The sequence below is a fragment of the Gymnoscopelus braueri genome, assembly GCF_963280865.1.
Source record: "Gymnoscopelus braueri genome assembly, chromosome: 13".
Lineage (NCBI taxonomy): Eukaryota > Metazoa > Chordata > Actinopteri > Myctophiformes > Myctophidae > Gymnoscopelus > Gymnoscopelus braueri.
The window spans coordinates 51,846,086-51,869,233 of record NC_137615.1 but is presented as its reverse complement, the minus strand read 5'-3'; the positions used below and the strand labels follow the sequence as shown (position 1 = coordinate 51,869,233).

General features: G+C 42.1%; 2 protein-coding genes across 3 annotated transcripts; both read right to left on the bottom strand.

Moving 5' to 3' along the window:
* Positions 1 to 192: 192 nt before the first annotated feature.
* LOC308098219 (uncharacterized protein) lies at positions 193 to 12,011 on the bottom strand. 2 transcript variants are annotated; one of them, XM_080446480.1, is made up of 8 exons: positions 10,524 to 10,800; positions 8,084 to 8,377; positions 5,847 to 6,146; positions 5,121 to 5,424; positions 4,437 to 4,733; positions 2,313 to 2,756; positions 1,204 to 1,304; positions 193 to 787 (listed from the first exon to the last, which is right to left on the bottom strand). In XM_080446480.1, the coding sequence occupies exons 5-8, from the start codon at positions 4,462 to 4,464 to the stop codon at positions 554 to 556; spliced, it is 807 nt and encodes a 268-aa protein (XP_080302606.1). In that variant the 5' UTR covers positions 4,465 to 4,733; positions 5,121 to 5,424; positions 5,847 to 6,146; positions 8,084 to 8,377; positions 10,524 to 10,800; the 3' UTR covers positions 193 to 553. The 2 variants fall into 2 exon arrangements, 1 of the variants encoding a protein (XP_080302606.1); XR_013934270.1 differs by lacking the exons at positions 193 to 787; positions 1,204 to 1,304; positions 2,313 to 2,756 and adding an exon at positions 11,554 to 12,011 and having other exon boundaries at positions 4,364 to 4,733; positions 10,524 to 10,814.
* A 745-nt stretch (positions 12,012 to 12,756) lies between these two features.
* LOC308099684 (CD5 antigen-like) lies at positions 12,757 to 17,707 on the bottom strand (the record flags this gene model as incomplete). Its single annotated transcript, XM_080448418.1, has 6 exons — positions 17,618 to 17,707; positions 16,903 to 17,211; positions 14,460 to 14,759; positions 13,357 to 14,076; positions 12,932 to 13,060; positions 12,757 to 12,830 (listed from the first exon to the last, which is right to left on the bottom strand). The coding sequence occupies exons 1-6, from the start codon at positions 17,661 to 17,663 to the stop codon at positions 12,757 to 12,759; spliced, it is 1,578 nt and encodes a 525-aa protein (XP_080304544.1). The 5' UTR covers positions 17,664 to 17,707.
* Between the last annotated feature and the right edge of the window lie 5,441 nt (positions 17,708 to 23,148).

Sequence of the window (23,148 nt, the reverse complement as noted above, 5' to 3'; positions counted from 1 at the left end):
GCACTGGTCACGTGGTCCATGCAGCTCATAATAGTTACAAGCAGATAGTGTGAATCCATTGTTTTCTATGCTAACAATGGCGACTTAAAGGGGAATACCACTCAACATTGAACTCTGTCTTTACACCTTAGAGCTGTTGTGGAAATAAGAAAAAAGTCCCCCCCCCCCCCCTTTCTATGTTGCCTAGAACTGGATAATTGATTGAGATCATGTGATCAGTGACATAGGTGTACTTTTGGCTCCGCCCCCTCAGCCAAAAGTACACCTTGCGTACTATATTTATATATTATTTTAGTTGGGTCCGCGGAAAAATACATAATCATTTGGGGGGTCTTTGACATGAAAATGGTTTAAACAACATTAGGAAACGAACCCCAAATAAGCAACTATACTTTAGAAACAAGCCTCCAAAAAAAACGCAACCCGCAACTACCAATATTTACGATCAACTTTTACAGAAAAACAAGCCCAAAGTCGCTATAATAAGTCGCTAATAATAAGCAGACCTGGCAACAGTGGTTATGTGATGGATGTGAGTAGAGGTCCTCACAGGTTACAACTGAGTTTCCTGGACTCCTTGGACATCCACCTCTGTGTACAGGTGGTATTCTTCCTCTTCGTCTTCTTCACTGGGTCCAGGTTCAGCACCTCTTTGGAGATCCACCTCTTCATACAGGTGGTATTCTTCTTCTTCACTGGCTCCAGCTTCAGCAGCACCAGAACCAACAATGTTATAATAAACCAACTCAATGTTCTCCTCCACTCCTGCATTCTGCCCTCTGGTGGCCTGGGGAAACACAGCAGCACCCAACTTTAACTTACTCGACCAGAAATGTCTGTCTTAAATGAAAACAGTCCACACACGCACGCACACACACACACACACACACACACACACACACACACACACACACACACACACACACACACACACACACACACACACACACACACACACACACACACACAAATATATATGTTACAGTATGCCCCCGTCGAAAGACGAAATGACGTCTCGGAGGTGCCGAGACTAGGGGGGAAGATGATTTACGATTCTGTCCATATCAGGACATAACTCGGATGGTGCTGAGTCGACTGAAGGTGACTCTGCAATGCTCGGCACGTTATGAAGGTACACTTGAACTCTGATTTAACTGTGTCATTTACATTCCTGTCTTATATTGAATAAAGATGTGTAATTACCCTCCAGAAACGACGGAAGACTATGATAAACAGCATCAACAGCAGCAGCAGCAGCACCACTGTGACTGTCACTCTGACGATGTCAGATGTCAGACGAGGGTCTGTGAGAGAAATATGTTAGAAATAAGTAAGAACACCATGGAAGGAACAGCTCCAAATAAGACATCGTTTATTTGATATTATACCCTTAAAGGAGCACTTCACCTATTTTTACTCGCTGTGTCTCATTGGTGGGCTATGGACAGTTCAGAAACCTGCCTACAAATGACATCATCGATTGGGGGATTCCAAGCTAAGCTAATAGAAACTACAGTACACCCTGTATTTTACTGTAAAATGTGTGTGCTGAAATAGAAGCCATTGCTCTTGCATTAATTTAAAAAATGTGCCCTGAGAGACTTTTATGTCTCTACCATGAATTATATCTGTATATTTTGATTTTCTTTGTTGTTTACTTGTTTTTGCTGCACTGTTGTTTTGTGCAGTTGTTCGAGTGTTGAATGTTTAATGGACCGCACTAGACACACGCCTCTAGCTTTTAGCGTTATTCATTTGGCGTGTTTTTGAGAGTGTATGTAACACTCTCTAAGAAACACCCTGTCCATTTGTGGGATGTGTTTAGACTGAATTGTGGGCGTGCACTTCTGTTCATATATATACGGTGGGGGCGTGGCTGTGGAAAGGGGGCGTGTTTGGTAAAAAAGGGTTTGCAACGTGTCATGATTGGTTTTCATGTCTGCTTATTGTAAGCGACATTGCCCTTTTTTTCTGTGAAGGTGCTTGTAAAGACTGATGGTTGCGGTTTGTCCCTGTTTCTAAAACGTTGTTGTATGGTATGAGCTATTGGTTGATAGATTGATATATTTCACACACACTCTCACATTGGATATATCATCCAATTAATTCATGTTTAACTTACGTACTGTCCACAGCCCTCATCTGAGAGACACAAAGTGAGTAGACATAAATGGTGGCATCTTATAATGAGTATTAGTGAGGATCAAGAATGGGTGAAATGGTCCTTTAAGCTTTCTGAACTGATGTGTATTTTGTGTCTGTCTGTTTGAGTTTCATATTGTGATTTGATACGTTCATTTCATTCAGGTTACCTATGACAGTGAGAGAGAGGAGCTCGCTCTCAGAGGAGAAGTCATGATCAAAAACATAGAGGCGATAAATACAGCTGTAATTCCCTTGGTGGGTGGGGTCTGCTGCAGGGAACAGGAAGTTGGCAAACAGGAAGTTGGCAGAGTGATTGACAGCTGGCTGGGTCTGGTTGTGTGTCGTGTTGTATTGGCTGTAGTTCTCTTGGTGGGTGTGGTCTGCTGCAGGAAACAGGAAGTTGTCAGAGCGACTGACAGCTGGCTGGGTGTAGTTGTGTGTGGTGTTGGATCCAGTGAAGGTGAGGTGGAAGTAGCCTCCTGGGTACTGTGGCTGGATGGAGCAGCGGACGGTGAAGTTGGAACCCTCCAACACCTGCAGCCTGTGCTGCTGGCCCTCAGAAACCCAGTTTATGGAGGGGAAGACAGTGATGTTTGACTTAAAAAGCAGATCTGTAACAAGAAAGAGTTGACTTGATGAAACAGCAGCTATTTAGGCCATGTTTAGACGATAACACTCTCTAGTGAAAATGTCAAAGTGCCGTTGCGTTCTCACTTTTTATTTTGCCTTTAGACGGTGACGCACCAGTGATAGAAAACGGTGTAGTGTGCGCAGCTGATCTGTGGGTTGCCATGTCCGCTTATTATAAGTGACTTTGGGCTTGTTTTTCCTGTGGAAGTTGCTTGTAAATATTGGCTGTTGCGTGTTGCGGGTTTTTGGGCTTGTTTTTAAAGTGTAGTTTGATTTTTGATTTTATTATTGTTTAATCAGTCCTCAAACATGTGCATCTCAAATTATTGTATTTCTTCGCAGACCACATCTGAATTAATACATATATTTAGTGAAAATAGCCGATCTACAAGCTCACAGTGAGCTTGCAGATCTGCTATTTTCAAAAAGATCTTGAAAAGAAATAGTGAAATAATATTTGATATTTATATATATATATATATATATATATATATATATATATATATATATATATATATATATATATATATATATATATAATTGAAGATCTTTTTGAAAATAGCAGATCTACAAGCTCACTGTGAGCTTGTAGATTGTCTATTTTCAAATAGCCAATGTACAGGTTTAAAGTGCTAATGTAGCCTAGTCACCTCTTTGGGGCTTTTTTTCATAGAACTGTCTGCTTACTTCTCTCATAACATCTGGCAACGACACACGCTTTGCCGTTTCTTCCGTTTACATGAAGACGGAACATGGAGCGTTGTCAAAGATTTTCACCCTGGAAGGTGGTTTCACTTAGTTGCGGATTCAAGTCCCGCAAACACCGTTCCCGTGTAAACGGACGGCACATCTGATACTTTATTTTGCCGTTTTCTGTAGAGACCGTTGTCGTGTAAACGGGGCCTTAAACAGAGTGGCCAATGAGATTAAACCAACTAACCAAGTTAGAGATCAAAACGCAAAATATCAAAGTAAATCATACTGGACACTGCTTCTAAATAAACAGTGTACAGTGACTACCTCACACCACTGTGCCGGATCCTACAGTACACTGGGGATATTCTTGACAACGTACAGTGGAGGTGAACACAGTCATACAAACAGGACTTCACAGACAGACCTGAGATCAGCTGTCCAGGGAGGACAGACTGTGTTCAGGTTGAGAAAGAGCTGCACTTCCTTCTAAACTTTCTTCACTGTGAAACTGTCACACAACATATGTCTCCAAATTGCAAAAAAATCTCATTTTGATAAGCTCGCCTGTGAAAAGAAATTGCTGGATATTCTAGACATTATTTATATAAATGGCTGTGCAAAAGTGGGACAAGAGGGTGCATCCAGGTGGCACAGGTGTAGGATTCCTGCCTACTACCATGGAGACTGAGGTTTTAATCCTCCGGCTTGGCCGGGCGCTCCAACAACCACAGCTGGCCGTGTTTGTGGGAGTGAAGCTATGTTGGGGAGGGTGATCTTTGTTGCTGCATTAGCAACCCCTACAGGTGAAAAAAATTCTGTATATAGTATAAAGATAATCTTTGTTTACAATAGACAGACAGACAGACAGACAGACAGACAGACAGACAGACAGACAGACAGACAGACAGACAGACAGACAGATAGTGAAATAAGTCACTGTGAAGATTACTGTAATTGTTTGTTACCTGAACAGATCACCTCCAGCCTGCCCATGGAATTCTCAGACACAATTCTTGCACACTCACTCAGTGAATTCTCAGACCCAGCACAGTAAGATTCAATCAACCACACAGGTTGATATGTAGAAACATTACTCCGTTATGTTGAAACATTAAAACCACAGTCCAGCTGTCTACAGACTATAGCTGATGAGGTCACGTTCCTGTGCCAACCATCCACCGGTCTCCATCCCCCCTGGTGTTTCATCTCCAGCATACCAATACAGGGACTGGTTCCTCCCACCAGCCTGACATCCTTAGGCTCTGTACAGACACAAGAGACATTGGGTTTCTGCCAGACATGTCTAGCAAACGCAAACTGGTGCGAGCAATGCAAGTACACCACCACTGACAGTGAATCCTTTTTGTTCCTTATATTTTGCAATTATAAATTGGAATTTCAAACTAATTAAGTACAATTTACAATTTAAGCATTTAGCAGACACTCTTAATCCAGGGTGACTTACAGTAAGCAAGGTAAATACGAGGTAATACATCAAAGGCATAGAGATAGTAATATACTGTTGGATCATAGGTAAACCAAGAACTTATCATCAGTCTAAACAGTAGGCAAGGCAAACAGGGCAAGTGCTATGGCAACCTGTATGTCTCATTATTGATCAGAAACAATCGAATATTTGGTATTATTACCTGAGCAGGTGAGTCCAACAGCCTTGACAGGTGAGCAGGTGTTTCTAGTTGAGTTTGAGGTTCCACAGTCCTGGAGAACAGACTCGTTGCCTTCACACTGGAACGCTTGGGCCCGTATTGGAGCCATCGCTTCTCCATAGAGCGCCCCCGAGGACTGAAGGAGCCGCACAGCCAAGCTCCCTACAGACCACCTCTGCATCCTGCTGGTCAAAGTCACCTTCACACACTGAGACCCACGACTGATTAGACTTCACCTCCAATCTGCCTGAACACAAACTAGTCCCATTCACCAACCTCACAGACTCTGGAGAGAGAGGGAGATAGAGAGAGAGAGAGAGAGAGAGAGAGAGAGAGAGAGAGAGAGAGAGAGAGAGAGAGAGAGAGAGAGAGAGAGAGAGAGAGAGAGAGAGAAAAAACAATATTTAGATTACAGGTGCAAAACGGACAGGAACATGCAACGGGCGGACGGATGGACAGTAGATGGATGGAGGGAGGGAGGGAGGGAGGGAGGGATGGATGGATGGATGGATGGATGGATGGATGGATGGATGGATGGATGGATGGATGGATGGATGGATGGATGGATGGATAGATAGATAGATAGATAGATAGATAGATAGATAGATAGATAGATAGATAGATAGATAGATAGATAGATAGATAGATAGATAGATAGATAGATAGATAGATAGATAGAAGTTTCATTTGTGTCATCATTTGTGTTACCTGAACAGATAAGCTCATTTCTGTAATTGGAGGAATGACCAGTCTCCTTTGTTCCACACTCCCTCAGTGAAGACTCATACCCAATACAGGGAGATCTCATCCTCCATACAGGTTGAAATGTACCACGACTCCTTTTTATTGAAAGAGCAGGGCCGCAGTCCAGCTGTCTACACACAACAGATGATGACTTCAGGTTCAACCTAGACCAGCTAATCACTGGTCTCCACACTCCCTGGTGTTTCACCTCTGGTGTACCGGTACAGTTACTGGTTCCTCCCACCAACCTGACATCATCAGGCTCTGCACAGAGACAAGAGTGTGAGCAATAAGAAACATTGAAAAATATACTTCTCGGAATTCCTCCCAACATGGATCTCCGCCAGAACGAGTTGCCTATCTAGGGCTGTGTCAGTGTGACACCAAGGTATTTTATAAAAGAAGGTATGGTCATCTACGTACATCATTTTCTCAATCCAACAATTCCACATGGCAGATTCAAGCCAGGTGGACCAGCTTATGAATAAACACTATTTCTGAACAATTGAGCCCTAAAATATTCAGTAATAAAAGAAGACATATAACACATTGTTTTTTCGAAGTGCACACTATATTATTGAGGTATCTAAAGAGCACAGAGTACGTTTCTCTCCAACGGGCTGTTTTTGCAAGACTGTCAATCATTCACAGCCTATCAACCAATTATCACGATACTGCAGAGCCAGAAATGACAGTGCTGTTTAGATACCTCAATAAAAATGACATGCATATGTGGTATGGAGTATGAAAATCCTGTTTGACGGTCATTGTCACATGATGCACGAGAGCATTAGTGTCTAATTTGGTGAAGAAAAAAAAATATGTTTCTGCAACAAACAGTGTGATTTGTAGCATTTGTGGACCCCCATATGGGTGGAAATGAAATAGCTTTTTCTATTTTTTATCTTAGGCTAGCAAAGTCTATGTCATATAACTCATGTCTGAACAACTGCTTTCATTTTCACGCCTTTTTATTGTCTCCGCCAGGCCGAAGGCGTGGCCGAGACTATATTTTGCCCCCTGTCCGTCCGTCCGTCCATCCGTGCTAATATCTGGCACTGTTGGACTGATCGGCGTTAAACTGTGCACACACATTCCCTGGAGGCCAGAGCAGAACCTCTCCCCCAAATTTTCACATTTGCCTGTTATAGCATCACCAGGAGGCTGATTTTTGTAAAAAAAAATTTTAAATAATTTTGTCCAAACGCAAATCGGTACACATTATCTCTATAGTCATGTGACTTATTCATATTCCATCCTGATTGGCTAAGATTGGCATAAAATCATTGCTGGAGTGGCTCGTTTTGAACAAAATGAACACATTTGAACAAATCATGAATGCAACGTCTGATTGCTGTGAAACTTCACATTGGCCTGTTATAGCGCTACCAGGATGCCAATTTTTTTAAAACTGTTTTTAGGCTATTACTCCTACAAATGTTATCTTTTATTGCTCATCTCCTGCATTATTGTATGTATTCTGTTTGTTTTAATTTGATTTGATTTGATTGCCTGAAGTTTGTGGCCTATTTCTTACAAGAAACGGCATATTATATCTTGAAAGCAACATCAATCAACCTTAAATTGGAATTGCATGTTGAGGGGCATCTTTATTGCACACAACCTCTTTAATAGAAAAACCAATCCAAAAACACACTGCCCAGAGGCACAACTAATGCATAAAGTTGGACCGCATGTTGTAGAGATGCTATGCCCCTGCCCTTCGTGTCATCACTTCCAATGTAACCTGTTTATCCCGTTTCACTTGTTTGTCCTTGTTTATCCTCCACTAGCCTGCTGCAACCCTCCTGATTTCGTGTATAAAGGGGCGTGTGTATAGAGCCGGCGAGAGACGGCGTCTGATCCCATTGGTTCACCGATCTGTCCGTCAACCCCCGCCCCGTTAACACAACATTACGAGCGACGCCCACTGCACTCTGGTTGGTTGGGAAATGAAACACTTCCTCATACCCAGTACAGGCTATAGTTGGGCCAGGCTTTTATTTTTTAGCAAAACTAAGCAATAAAAGCCTGGAGATCGAGGCTAATCCTCCACATACCAGATGAAATATATATCTAAACCGTATATGCATTTTCTGTTTACTAAAGAGCTGGAGCGATGTTTATATTGTTTTGTAAAACACTATGTTGCCCTGTATAGAAAAGTGCTTACAGTTAAAGTTCATTATTACTATTATTACCTGAACAGGTGAGTCCAACAGTCGTGTTAAGTGGGCAGGTGTTTCTAGTTGAGTTTGAGGTTTCACAGTCCAGCAGAACAGACTTGTTGCCTTCACACTGGAACTCTTTAGTCCACATTGGAGCCGATGATTCTACATAGAGGACTGAAGGAGCCCCACAGCCAAGCTCCCTACAGACCACCTCTGCATCCTGCTGGTCAAAGTCACCTTCACACACTGAGACCCACGACTGATTATACTTCACCTCCACTCTGCCTGAACACACACTAGTCCCATTCACCAACCTCACAGACTCTGGAGAGAGAGAGAGAGAGAGAGAGAGAGAGAGAGAGAGAGAGAGATACTTTTCAAAATTGTGTTTTGTCTTATTGGGCGGTGAAACCGCCCCTATAAGTGAGATTTGGAAAAATGTACAAATATCTTGGGCAGTGAAACCGCCCCTAAAAGTGAAGTTAGGAAATTTGTACAATTATCCTGCGCTGTGATTGGCCAATCACAATCTATTCAGGACTGTGATTGGCCAGTGTCACATGACACATGTGCATAGCCCTATATAAGAAACCATAACTTGAAAAAAAACATAAATTTGTTTTTTTTCAAGTTATGGATTCGTCCATCATAAAGAGTGTTTCAATAAATGTATTTATTTTTTGTACATGATTGGTTGACTCCATTCAGTATTGTGATTAGCTAGCAAGACACCGCCCACTTCACACAGGGTGTGTTTTTTTTTGTATGTAGCCTACTGTCTGAGTGGTTGTATGTTGTAAAAACATCTTGAAAAATGTGAATAAAGAGAATAATAATAAAAAATCACACCCTGTGTGAAGTGGGCGGTGTCTTCCTAGCTAACCACAATACTGAATGGAGTCAACCAATATATATGCTTTGATCTGAAAGAGCCACTTAGTGTCAGCATGTGTCTTGCTAGCTAATCACAATACTGAATGGAGTCGATCAATCATGTACAAAAGATAAATACATTTATCTTTTGTAAAACACACTTTATGATGGACAAAACCATAACTTGAAAAAAAACAATAATTTGTTTTTTTTCAAGTTATGGTTGCTTATATAGGGCTATGCACATGTGTCATGTGACACTGGCCAATCACAGTCCTGAATAGATTGTGATTGGCCAATCACAGCGCAGGATAATTGTACAAATTTCCAAACCTCACTTTTAGGGCCGGTTTCACTGCCCAAGATATTTGTACATTTTTCCAAATCTCACTTATAGGGGCGGTTTCACCGCCCAAAAAAAGAAATGAGAATTTTGTGTACTGTGGTATATTAGCCGTATGGCTTATAGTTATGAACAGTATGCAAGTAAAATCATATAGGAACTGGAGAATGTGCTCCTCGGAGCACAGGTCTCCGCCAGTACTGTTCCAGATTAATCCTGTCTTACCTATTTATATTACATATTGTCACGTGTCACTTGACCAATGTTAGCTTGATCCCGTTAGCTTGACCAATGTTACCTCACTTCAAAAAACATAAATTGTTTTTTGAAGTGACACACCTATTTATAGGATTTTATTTCGTCATGCGTCTCGCTAGCCAATCAAAAGCATTGGTGACAACATATTGTCACGTGTCACGTGAAGCTTGACCAATGTTAGCTTGGCTAGGGGGGGGGGGGGACACAGCGGGACGGGAACGAAAACATACTCTCCACCTCTGGCGGAGACAATGATACTATAGTTAGAAGAATCATGGGTGTGTTGTGACCCAGCATGGCGTTTACATAGGTAATCAGGGACACTCTGCATAGCTGTGAAGTACAATTTACATTGCCTTTGTCTTCTCATCCTGGTCACACCTTGAGCAGGATGCCGGAAGCAGCTAGAGAGACAGTACCATTTGCCAATGTTCAAAGGACTTAGGTGGGGGCTCTCACTGACCCCCACCCACCCGCCTGAATTGTAATGTGAACCTACAGTTTAAAAGGTGAAATGAAAATGTAACTCAGTACTGGTTGCAGTCCTGCATGAGGCCGAAGGGCTGAGGGAAGGGGCTCTGCCCCTGGAAGTTGCTATGATGCTGTTTGTTGCTGAATAAATGAATGAACATGGAACCTGGTCCGGACGTCTTCTTCTCCTCTACTTTATTACAACCAGCCTGGTAACCCGTAGTTTACTGCCTAAAATACACGACAGTACTTAAATCAACAAGGTCAAGCTTCATAGCTTCTTCACTGCTGTCATTTAAATGTACTAGTCTTTCTTGTGTTGTTATTTAGCCTTTCAAAGGCTCTAGCGTTGTTAAATCAATGAATAGGAATAGCAGAATGATAATTTTTGCCTCATATAAAAGTGATTTTCCCCCTCGCCATTTTCAACCGCACTCTCAATCAATTCATCCTGGCACCTGGCCTGTTTACCACAGAGACAACTGTAGGCCTACTGTATACTACAGTCACTGATGAAGTAATTACCTGAACAGATCACCTCAAGTCTGTCAGGAGAAGTATCAGACTTATTTTTTCCACACTCCCACAGTGAAGACTGAGACTCAACACAGGATGATGTAATCCACCATACAGGCTGAAACGTAGAACTGTAACTTATCTCGGTTGAAACAACAGAGCCACAGTCCAGCTTTCTACACACTACAGATGATGAGCTCACGGCCCAGTCATAAACATCCACTGGTCTCCACTCTCCCTGGTGTTTCACCTCCAGTGTACCGTTACACTTACTGGTTCCTCCCACCAGCCTGAGATAATCTGTATGAGACAAGTGATTAAACAGTGATGAAGTAATATTACATAAAGGTTGCTGTAAATTATAGTGAAAGTGAAAGCTCTGTTCGGATTGTAATTATTGCCACAGAGTGTTCAGTATGGGTCTCCCCATCTCTCTAGCAAAAATACATTTTCAAATGCGTCAAAAATGGTGTCCAATCAGGAGAGCAACCCCATTTATCAGCATACATGTTGTACTGTCATCACTTCCAATTTAGCCTCGGAAACCCATGCTTTTTTTTGTTGTTACAAAAGAAAAAAAGCCTGGGGGAGCCATGCAGGAACGATGGTCTTAGGACCTTGTTATCTCCTAACCAATCAGAGTGCAGAGGGGCGTCGCTCTAAATTTGGTGACGTCAGCGTGCTCCGTGCACAGGCCGGGGGGGGAGGGGAGGGGAGGGGAGGCGGGGACATAGATTGGTGAAGCAATAGGAAGCCCCGCACGAATCCGTGCGGCTGAGTTTGGATCCGCCCTTAAAGACCATCGATTGGGCTCGTTCTCTCAGTCTACTTCCAATTTAACTTGTTTATACTTTGTTTATCCTCCACATACAAGATGTATGTGTTCTCAATCTCTATTGGATTACATAAATGAGGATCTCGACCTGAACATTTATTTTCTGTTTCCTAAAGAGCTGGAGATGTGTATATTGTTTTGTAAAACACTATGTTGCCCTGTATATTTTGTTGTACAGTTAAAGTTCATTACTACTATTATTACCTGAGCAGGTGAGCCCAACAGTGCTGTTAAGTGAGCAAGCGTTTGTAGTTGAGTTTGAGGTTTCACAGTCCAGCAGAACAGACTCGTTGCCTTTACACTGGAACTGTTTGGACCACATTGCAGCTGACACTTCTCCATAGAGCTGGAGGACTGATGGAACCCCACAGTCAAGCTCCCTACAGACCACCTCTGCATCCTGCTGGTCAAAGTCACCTTCACACACTGAGACCCACGACTGATCAGACTTCACCTCCACTCTGCCTGAACACAAACTAGTCCCATTCACCAACCTCACAGACTCTGGAGAGAGAGAAAGAGAGAGAAAGAGAGAGAGAGAGAGAGAGAGAGAGAGAGAGAGAGAGAGAGAGAGAGAGAGAGAGAGACTTTTCAAAAGTATATTATTAAAGGTAGTAAAACGGACAATAACAAGAATTTTCAACAAAGAGCATTTATTAACACATTCCATGCCAGAGTTTAATATCATAATGTACTCGCCAGTACCAACGTTTTATTGTTGTTTTTTTGTTTTTTTCATGTCGCCACAGACCTCGCTAAAAACGTTAAAAGTGCGCATTCATTTGGTTCTAAACACACAGGGGATCTGTGTGAAACGAGCAGTGAAGTCTGCGTCCCCTTACGATCCGCCATCTTGAAGCTACAGCGGTGAACGCTAGACAGTGATCAGCGAGGGGAAAAACAACAACCGAGATAATCGACTTTAAAACCGGATCCCAGACAGGAAGCGGATACGATCGAAAAAAACGGAATCCGAATAATTCCGTTTCCGGTGGTGCTACCGGAAACGGAAGTGGATCAAAAATTTCAGAAAGTGAACTTTTTGTTCATTTCGAGAAATTTCAAAAAAACACCACTTCGCCTAGGTCTACGCGATTGGCACGTGGCGGCTTTAAATCGGTTCGCGTAGATCTACGCGATTGGCAGTCAATGTGTTAAGAACACACACTTTCACGCACACGCACACGCACATGCGCACACACACACACACACACACACACACACACACACACACACACACACACACACACACACACACACACACACACACACACACTGAAAAAACAGCAGTAAAGATAAGAAATAGCATTACACAACAGACAAACATACACACACAAAAACATTACAAAACAGACGGACGGACAAAGATGAGATAGGACACTGTATAGATTACTGTTATTGTTGAAGTCACCTGAACAGATCACCTCCAGGCTGTAGCTGGAAGTTCCACCCTCCTTTGTTCCACACTCCCTCAGTGAAGACTCAGACCCAACACAGGGAGATGTAATACCCCATGTAAGTTGAAGCGTAGAACTAGAACTCCTTGCTGATAAAACAACAGATCCACAGTCTAATTGTCTACACACTACAGATGATGAGTTCATGTTCCAGTCAGGCGTAACATCCACTGGTCTCCAGTCTCCCTGGTGTTTCATCGCCAGTCTACCAGTACAGTTACTGGTTCGTCCCACCAACCTGATATCATTAGGCTCTGTACAAGAGAATAAACAGTACCAAAAAAAACAAAAAAAGGAAAACTAATATTACAAAAAAAAACAAAAAAACCCTACAGTGTAGGGGGGCTATTTGTCCAGGATAAAAATCATTTTCCCCCCCCCAATTCTAAACATTTGTATCATATATATTTTATTCTATTTTGTGCCATATGTTCCTGTAATTTGTTAAATCTTGGTTTGTAAAGCACTACGTTCCCCTGATTGGAAAAACACTGTACATATGTTTATGATGATAATGATCAATGATAATGATGATCATTATTATTATTACCTAAGCAGGTGAGGCCAACAGCCTTGACAGGTGAGCAGGTGTTTCTAGCTGATTCTGAGGCTTCACAGTCCAGGAGAACAGACTTGTTGCCTTTTCCAACAGTCATTTTAAGTGAGCAACTATTAGTACAAATTGAGTTTGAGATTTCACATTCCAGGAAAACAGACTTGTTGTCTTGTTCAACAGTCATGTTAAGTGAGCAACTACTAGTTGAGTTGGAGGTTTCACGTTCCAGGAGAACAGACCTGTTGCCTTGTACTAAAGTCATATTAAGTGAGCAACTATTAGTACTAATTGAGTTTGAGGTTTCACATTCCAGTAGAACAGACTCGTTGCCTTGTCCAACAGTCATGTTAAGTGAGCGACTATTAGTACTAGTTGAGTTTGAGGTTTCACATTCCAGGAGAACATACTCGTTGCTTATTCCAACAGTCATGTTAAGTGAGCGACTATTAGTACTAGTTGAGTTTGAGGTTTCACATTCCAGGAGAGCAGACTCGTTGCCTTGACACTGGAACTCTTTGGTCCACACAGGATACTTTGCTTCTCCATAGAGTGCCCCCTGGTGGAATAAAGGAGCCCCACAACCCATCTCCCTACAGACCACCTCTGCATCCTGCTGGTCAAAGTCACCTTCACCCACAGAGACCCACGACTGATTCAACTTTACCTCTACTCTGCCTGAACACAAACTAGTCCCATTCACCAACCTCACCGACTCTGGAGACAGAGAGAGAAAGAGAGAGAGAGAGAGAGAGAGAGAGAGAGAGAGAGAGAGAGAGAGAGAGAGAGAGGGAGAGAGAGAGAGTTCTAAATTCTATCAAAGGTACTTCATGCAAAACATGACATTTTAACAAGGAACATTATTAGAAACAAACAGAAAACACGCACGCACACGCATACACACACACACACACACACACGCACACACACACACGCACGCACACAAACACACACACACACACACACACACACACACACACACACACACACACACACACACACACACACACACACACACACACACACACACACACACACACACACACACACACACACACACAGATTTACAGTCATTGTTGTGAAGTATTTGTTTGTATTACCTGAACAGATCACCTCCAGTCTGACAGTAGAAGTAGCAGACTCCTTTATGCCACACTCCCTCAGTGAAGACTCAGCCCCAACACAGGGAGATCTCATCCTCCATACAGGTTGATCTGTAGAACCAGAACTCTTTCCTGTTGAAACAGCAGAGCCACAGTCCAGCTGTCTACACACTACAGCTGAAGAATTATAGTTCCAGTCAAACCAACCAACCACTGATCTCCATTCTCCCTGGTGTTTCATCTCCAGTGTACCAGTACAGTTACTGGCTCCTCCTACCAACCTGACATCACCAGGCCCTGTACAGACACAGGAGAGTGAGCAATAAAAAGTAGCATTATATAAAATAAGAATTGTGAAAAAGTGTAGTATGGCTTTTACATTTTTAGACCAGGCCAGCAAAGTCAGTGTCATATTTTAAATCATGACAGATGTATACATATTTTAATTTTGCCTACAGCTTTGGAAATTGCCCTTGCCGAGCTCAAGACTTAGTCAATATAACAACAGAACCTCAATGAAAGTTAACCAAAATGTATGATGTGCTTGTAATCAACGTCACCCTACATATTGTACCTCAGAGTAGGAGGCCTGCCCTGACAAACTACCATCAGAGTGCCCACTCCAACCAGGTTAACTGACCCACATGGTGTGACATGCAAAATGAGTGATCGAAAAACTATCTCACCATTAAAAACAAATATACAAAAAAGATGATATTGGCCTATAAGAAGTGCCAGCCATGAGCCTCCGGACCAATGTCCCATTGTTTTCTGGGATCTGCGGAGTTAGGGTGGGTGACAACTGATGTGGCAGCTAACTTATAAAGATATACCTTAGCAGTTAGCCTCTCTCCTCTCTAAGTTGTTTGGTTTGTTTGGACAATAGTTCCACATGGAAGGCTCTGTCCCCAAAGGTTGATAGTTTGGGTTTTTAGTTAATTGGTAGTTTTATGCTAGTTTATCACCTTTTATGCCATATTTTCTATTTGTTTAATTTGATTTTTATCATTTGTTGCAATATTTTATTTATCTTTTTTTGGAAAGAACTTAAATACATCTCTCCACAAATAAAGTGTATTGCTATTATTATTATTATTATTATTATTATTATTATTATTATTATTATTATTATTGTCTCCGCCGAAGGTGGAGAATATGTTTTCGCTTTGTGTGAGCAAACATTGTTAGCCAAGCTAACATTGGGCAAGCTCCACGTGACACGTGTCAATTTGTTGACACCAATGCCTCTGATTGGCTAGAGGGACGCGTGACGAAATAAAATTCTATAAATAGGTGTGTCACTTCAAAACGCACCTACTTTTTGAAGTGAGGTAAAACAGGATCAATCAGACTTGATTGGAACAGTACCTTCAGTAAGTCCAAGTCACCCGTCTGTGCGTGTGTGTTTCCCTCTGAGAACACCTAACATTGGTCAACATTAGCCAAAGCTAAGAAAGCATACTCATCTACAATTGTAACGTAGAAGAGGACTAGAGTTGAAATGATCCCACAACAAAGCCGAACTCTTAATACGTGTCAATATGTTGACATCAATGTCTCTGATTGGCTAGAGGGACGCATGGCGAAATACAATCCTATAATAAAAAGGTGTGTCACTTCAAAAAGCCGTTTACGTTTTTGAAGCGAGGTAAGACAGGATCAATCAGTCTTGATTGGAACAGTATCTTCTAGTCCAAATCACCCGTCTGTGCGTTGGTCAAGCAAAGGCGCAGAAGGCCAAAGCTAAGAAAGCATACTCATCTACAACAGTAACACAGAAGAGGACTAGAGTTGAATTGATCCCACAACAAGACCGAAATCTTAATACGTATTAATATGTTGACACCAATGCCTTTGATTGGCTAGAGGAATGCATGACGAAATACAATTCTATAAATAGGTGTGTCACTTCAAAAAAAACGTTTACGTTTTTGAAGCGAGGTAAGACAGGATCAATCAGTCTTGATTGGAACAGTATCTTCTAGTCCAAATCACCCGTCCGTGCGTGTGTGTGTCCCTCTGAGAACACCTAACATTGGTCAAACAAAGGCGCAGAAGGCCAAAGCTGATCAAACACACCAATCAACTGCTGAAACTGTTCAAGACAATGAAGATGAAGAAGACAGACAAGTATTTGAACAAACCAGTCAATTATGACGACTCCCATATGATAGATTGCTTCAATGTAAACAGAGCATTGCTTCAATTAAACAGAGCTAAGAATCATAAAGAAAGAATGAAATTAATCAGAGACAAAAAATCGCTAAATGACAAAAGACGAAGACTAGCCATGAATGCTGACAATATGACACAGCAAAGATTGCTACAATCTCTGGAAGAAAAAGTAGAAGAAATATGATAATATAATTGCTATAGTCTGCTGGCGGAGACTTGTGCTCCGAGGAGCACATTTTCTAGTTATTATTATTATTATTATTACCTGAGCAGGTGAGTCCAACAGTCTTGTTAAGTGAGCAAGTATTAGTACTAGTTGAGTTGGAAGTTTCACATTCCAGCAGAACAGACTCGTTGCCTTGACACCGGAACTCTTTGGTCCACATTGGAGCTATCACTTCTTCATAGAGCGCCCCCTGGAGGACTGATGGAACCCCACAGTCAAGCTGCCTACATACCACCTCTGCATCCTGCTGATCAAAGTCATCTTCACACACTGAGACCCACGACTGATTAGACTTCACCTCCACTCTGCCTGAACACAAACTAGTCCCATTCACCAACCTCACAGACTCTGGAGAGAGAGAGAGGGAGAGAGAGAGAGAGAGAGAGAGAGAGAGAGAGAGAGAGAGAGAGAGAGAGAGAGAGAGAGAGAGAGGGGGGGGGAGGGGAGACAGGGAGAGAGAGAGAGAGTGAGAGACAGAGGGAGAAAGCGATTACAGGTGCAAAAAGGACAGACGGACAGACGGACGGACGGACGGACGGACGGACGGACAGACAGACAGACAGACAGACAGACAGACAGACAGACAGACAGACAGACAGACAGACAGACAGACAGACAGACAGACAGACAGACAGACAGACAGACAGACAGACAGACAGACAGACAGACAGACAGACAGACAGACAGACAGACAGACAGACAGACAGACAGATTGATTGATTGATTGATTGACTGAACTCATTGTTTGTGTTACCTGAACAGATCACCTTCAGTCTGGCTTTGGAAAAAACTGACTCCATTGTTCCAGACTCCCTCAGCAAAGACTCAGACCCCAAAAAGACATATGAAAACATCCACATATGTTGTTCCATAGAGCCAGAACTCCTTTCTATAGAAACAGCAGAGCCACAGTCCAGCTGTCTACACACTAAAGATGATGACTTATGGTTCCAGTTAAACCAACCATCCACTGGTCTCCAGTCTCCCTGGTGTTTCATCTCCAGACTACCAGTACAGTTACTGGTTCCTCCCACCAGCCTGACATCATTAGACTCTGTGCAGAGATAAGCAAGTATGTCATTTATATATACAAGAGGTTCGGGCCGCTACGCGGATCTCACGTCTAGAGTTCGGGCCACTACGCTGCTCCCACACCTATGTTGCACGTTGCACCTGACGTCATTAGTATGTGCCCATATAAGTACATATTGGTTGGATCAGTGGTTCTGGACAACTGGATATCCAAAATTTCCCATACATGGACATATCGTCGGATCGGCGGTTCTGGACAACCGCATATCCGAACGACTCGGCAGCGAGCACCGCACTCCCTCGAGTCCTTTCCGATGTCCCATATATGCACATGACCATTTTGGTCATATCGGCCAAAGGTCTGTGGCTCTGGACAAACGGGTCTCTAAGGGCCTATCAGGTTTGTTTATGGTAGTGGCTGAGTCATAGTGAAATGCCTATATATGGGCATATCAGCTTGGTTTATGGTTATGTCTGAGTCAGAGTGACGTGGCCGTGGTTTCATTATAAAATTAGTTTCTGTCTTTTACCTTCTTTTCATGTCTAAGGTTATTAGTGTCATCTTTTAAGGTTAGGTTACAGCCTTTTTTATTTAACATTATATTCTCATCACCTATGTTTTACCATTGTTTGTCTTTTTTGCCTCATTGTATGTATGTCTTAATTCAATACTTTATATCATTTATCCCATCAGTTGTTTATGATGATGATGATGATGATGATTAATAATACTTATTACTATTATTTTGTATTATTATTACCTAAGCAGGTTAGTCCAACAGCCTTGACAGGTGAGCAGGTGTTTCTAGCTGATTCTGAGGCTTCCCAGTCCAGGAGAACAGACTCGTTGCTTTGTCCAACAGTCATGTTAAATGAGCAACTATTAGTACTAGTTGAGTTTGAGGTTTCACATTCCAGGAGAACAGACTCGTTGCCTTGACACAGGAATTCTTTGGTCCACACAGGTGACTTTGATTCTCCATAGAGTGCCCCCTGGTGGAATAAAGGAGCCCCACAACCCATCTCCCTACAGACCACCTCTGCATCCTGCTGGTCAAAATCACCTTCACACACTGAGACCCAGGACTGATTAGACTTCACCTCCACTCTGCCTGAACACAAACCAGTCCCATTCACCAACCTCACAGACTCTGAAGAGAGAGAGGGGGGAAATCACATTTCACTTGACTGCAGTTTTATAATAAGAGACTGTAAAGACTCCTATCATTGTTGAAGTTACCTGAACAGGTCACTTTCAGTATGTCAGTGGAATATCTAGTCCTCTTTGTTCCACAATCCTTCAGTGAAGACTCTGACCCAACACAGGGAGATCTAATCCACCATACACGCTGACGTTTAGAACCAGAACTCCTTTCTATTGAAATAGCAGGGCCACAGTCCAGCTCTCTACACACTACAGATGATGAGTTCAGGGTCCAGTCAGACCAAACGACCACTGGTCTCCACTTTTCCTGGTGTTTCGCCTCCAGTATGCCAGTACACTTACTGGTTCCTCCCGCCAACCTGACATCAGGTTCTGTAGTGACAACAGAATAAGTAGTTACAAAGTAATATTACTTTCATTATGAAATAATAATCCAAACAAAAGACCAGTTTGTTTGTCCTCCTATCTTGTTTCATAAAGAACTTTGGGAGACAAATATATTGCGTATGTCCGTCTGTTTGTCTTTTCTGTAAGTCTGTGAGCAGCAAATTAGAGGCACCACTCTACCTATTGGCGTGAAACTTTGCACGCACACTCCCAGCGGACAAAGGAAGAACCTCCACCCCAAATGTTTCAAATAGGCCTCATGATGTCGCTAAAACAGGCCGCTTCATGTTTTGGCCTATAACTCTTAAATCAGGTCATTCGATCAAAATTATTTCTGGAGTGACGTGATCAAGATGTTTCAGTCTTTTTTACCCCATTCTAATCAGATGCGATTGGCTTCCAAAGTTTGCAGGAGGGGCCCATTTTGCAAAAAAAAAAAAAGATTCCACATAACTGGCCTCAAATTTTAATCACACATTGAGTTGTATAGTCCTAGCCTGAAACTTCAAAGAATTGTGGCCAGCCCTGGTACAGCTCTGAGTAGGCCACCCAGCCTGGTGAAGACCTGCGCTCTGAGGAGCACCCCTTTTCTAGTATTATAATTACTGGTACTACTATTGCTATTACAATTACAATTATTACCTGAGCATGTGAGTCCAACAGCCTTGTCAGGTGAGCAGGTGTTTATAGTTGAGGTTGATGTTCTGCAGTCCAGGAGAACAGACTCACTGCCTTCACACTGGAACTCTTCGGTCCACATTGGAGCCGTTGATTCTCCATAGAGCGCCCCCTGGAGGACTGCTGGAACCCCACAGCCAAACTCCCTACAGACCACCTCTGCATCCTGCTGGTCAAAGTCACCTTCACACACTGAGACCCACGACTGATCAGACTTCACCTCCACTCTGCCTGAACACAAAGTCCCATCCACCAACCTCACAGATTCTGGAGAGAGAGAGAGAGAGAGAGAGAGAGAGAGAGAGAGAGAGAGAGAGAGAGAGAGAGAGAGAGAGAGAGAGAGAGTTTAAGTGCTCTCCTTATTAAGCAATCTAAATAAACTAATTAAACTCTAAACACATACACGTTGTATTACAGAAATGTCAAAGCAAAGGAATACATTTACTCAACCCAGCCACCTCAAAACAGGTAGTATCCATGTGACGTTCAAACAAAGGCCTGCTTCTGACTAACACACTCAAATACAGTGGGTGGCATCCTCTCCTAACCTAGTGAGTCAAAAATTCAAGGATCAAGAGGGGTGTATTTGTCAATCAAGCAGCAACATTTTGGTATGTACAATATAGGAACCAAGGCAGGAGGCCACGAAGGCCATGGCCATCGTTGCCCCTCAGTTTGGCCTCGTGCCCTTCAAAAAAATGGCATGCCCTGAGTCCACAGTGGCCTTAATGCCCCAACTGACTGTACCACTTTCTCTTCTCTCGTCTAGTCTTTTAGTTTATTTAACTTTTACTGTCTTTAAGTATTTTTATTCTTCTAGAGAGTAGAGTAAAAATAGTCGAGTATTTCTACTCTACATTTGCACTGCTTTTTGGCTCCTCGCCCAGCTTTTGTGGTTTCCTCTCCTTTAAGAGCAATTCCTCTTTTCTAGCTGTTTCTCTCACAGCTAACCTCTTTCGTCATTCTCACTGACACACTGCAGCATTTATTTAAGTCTCAATTTTAACCCCTTGCGTTCCAGCATGAAACAGACAAAGGCTTTTATGTACCTTCCTACTACTTAGTTCTTCATCACTTATTCTAGATGTGGACAATAACACAGTTCAAGCACAAAAGCATCAATACAAAAGCATATGCAACAATATGGTGGAGGAAGGCTCTGATCTCCCTCATCGCCAACTTACTCTCCTATGGACTGTCCGGCGAGGATGGAGGGGTAGGCGAATTCCCCCACTCCGGTGTGGTAGGCACGTAGACCAGCCTAGCGATAACGCAGCCTGGTGATTGTGGTCGTTGCGACATCAACCTTATCAGCTGCTCCTGTTGGGGTGTTGGGCCATCCGCCTCTGGACCCTGTTCTAACTCCACCTCCCTTTCCCCCTCATTTGAACCTTGCTGCTCTTCTGACTGTATGTCCCCTTCTGTGCCCACAATCTCTTCCTATCACTATCAATAATAATCACAGCATCTCTGATCCTATCTCTGATCCTAGCGCCCAATTCCATCCTTTCTTCCCTTTCTCCTTCTCTGTCCTCCCTCTCTCGCTCTCGTTCTCTTTCTAATGAAAAGAAAATCCATATTTCTTCCTCTGTTGGAGCATCTGAAGGCCCCTGAGCTGCAGAGCTGGACCCTGCCTGACTGTTATGGGGCCTAGCGCCATCTGGAGGCTCCTGAAGTGTCGGTACCATAAGCTATCTTTTTGGCTCTTGCCAGACGAAGATCTCGATTCATTGCAAACAACTGCACCCGGGCAACAACACACACACACACACACACACACACACACACACACACACACACACACACACACACACACACACACACACACACACACACACACACACACACACACACACACACACACACACACACACACACACACACACACACACACACACACACACACACACAGATGAGCAGACAGACAGACAGACAGACAGACAGACAGACAGACAGACAGATATAAGATATTGTAAAGATTATTGTCATTGTTTGTGTTACCTGAGCAGATCACCTCCAGTCGTTCAGTGGAAATACCAGACATCTTCATTCCACTATGGAAGTCCATAGGTCCAAAAATTAAAAAATAAATACCACAATGAAATAAATAATACACACAATGATATAAATACAAAATACAATTAAATAAATAAGAAACACAATGAAATAAATAAATGTATTTATTTATTGTGTAATTTATTTTATATCATTGGGTTTTCTATTTATTTCTTCGTGGTTCTTATTTATTTCATTGTGACTTTTAATGTTGACCTATATATATTACATGATGCCACTTTTAGCTATTTAATCAAGTCCATAGGTCCAAAAATTAAAAAATAAAATCCACAATGAATTAGATAAAAAACACTATGATATAAATAAAAATACAATTAAATAAATAAATGTATTTATTTATTGTGTAATGTTTTTTATTTTATTGCGTTTTTTATTTATTTCATTGTGACTTTTAATGTCAACCTATATATATTACATGTTGCCACTTTTAGCTATTTCATAAGGTACATTGGTCCAAAAAATGTTATAACAAATACCATAATGAAATATATATAAAACGCAATGAAATAAATAAAAAATACAATCAAATAAATAAATGTATTTATTTATTTCATTGTATTTTTCATTTAATTGTGCTTTTTATTTATATCATTGTGTCTTTAGTTATTTCATAGAGTTTTTATTTATTTAATTGTGTTATATATATCATTGTGTTTTTTATTTCATGCTGACTTTACATAATCATGGCTTTTTCAAAAGAATGGCTTCCATTTACCGAATCATGGTTTGACATCGCCTGTCAATCAACAGGAACGGGGCGGGATCATGGGCGGGGTCTAAATTTGACACTCATTCAGACCAAAGCAACAGATCGTTGAGAAGCTGATTACGTATGGAAGCCTATGATGGAAGCCCATTGGACAAGGAGCCCGGCTGAGCAGAGCTCACTTCCGCGTCTATGGTAAACATAATAATAACTCCTTATTTTTAACTCTATGAATAACCCA

Coding starts and splice junctions, on each gene's coding strand:
- LOC308098219 (XM_080446480.1), bottom strand. CDS start 4,464: ATGGGCAGGCTGGAGGTGATCTGTTCAG. Junction 2,757..4,436: donor GCTGGAGGTGATCTGTTCAG/GTAACAAACAAT, acceptor TTCTTGTTACAG/ATCTGCTTTTTAAGTCAAAC. Junction 788..1,203: donor TCTTCCGTCGTTTCTGGAGG/GTAATTACACAT, acceptor GTGTTTCCCCAG/GCCACCAGAGGGCAGAATGC.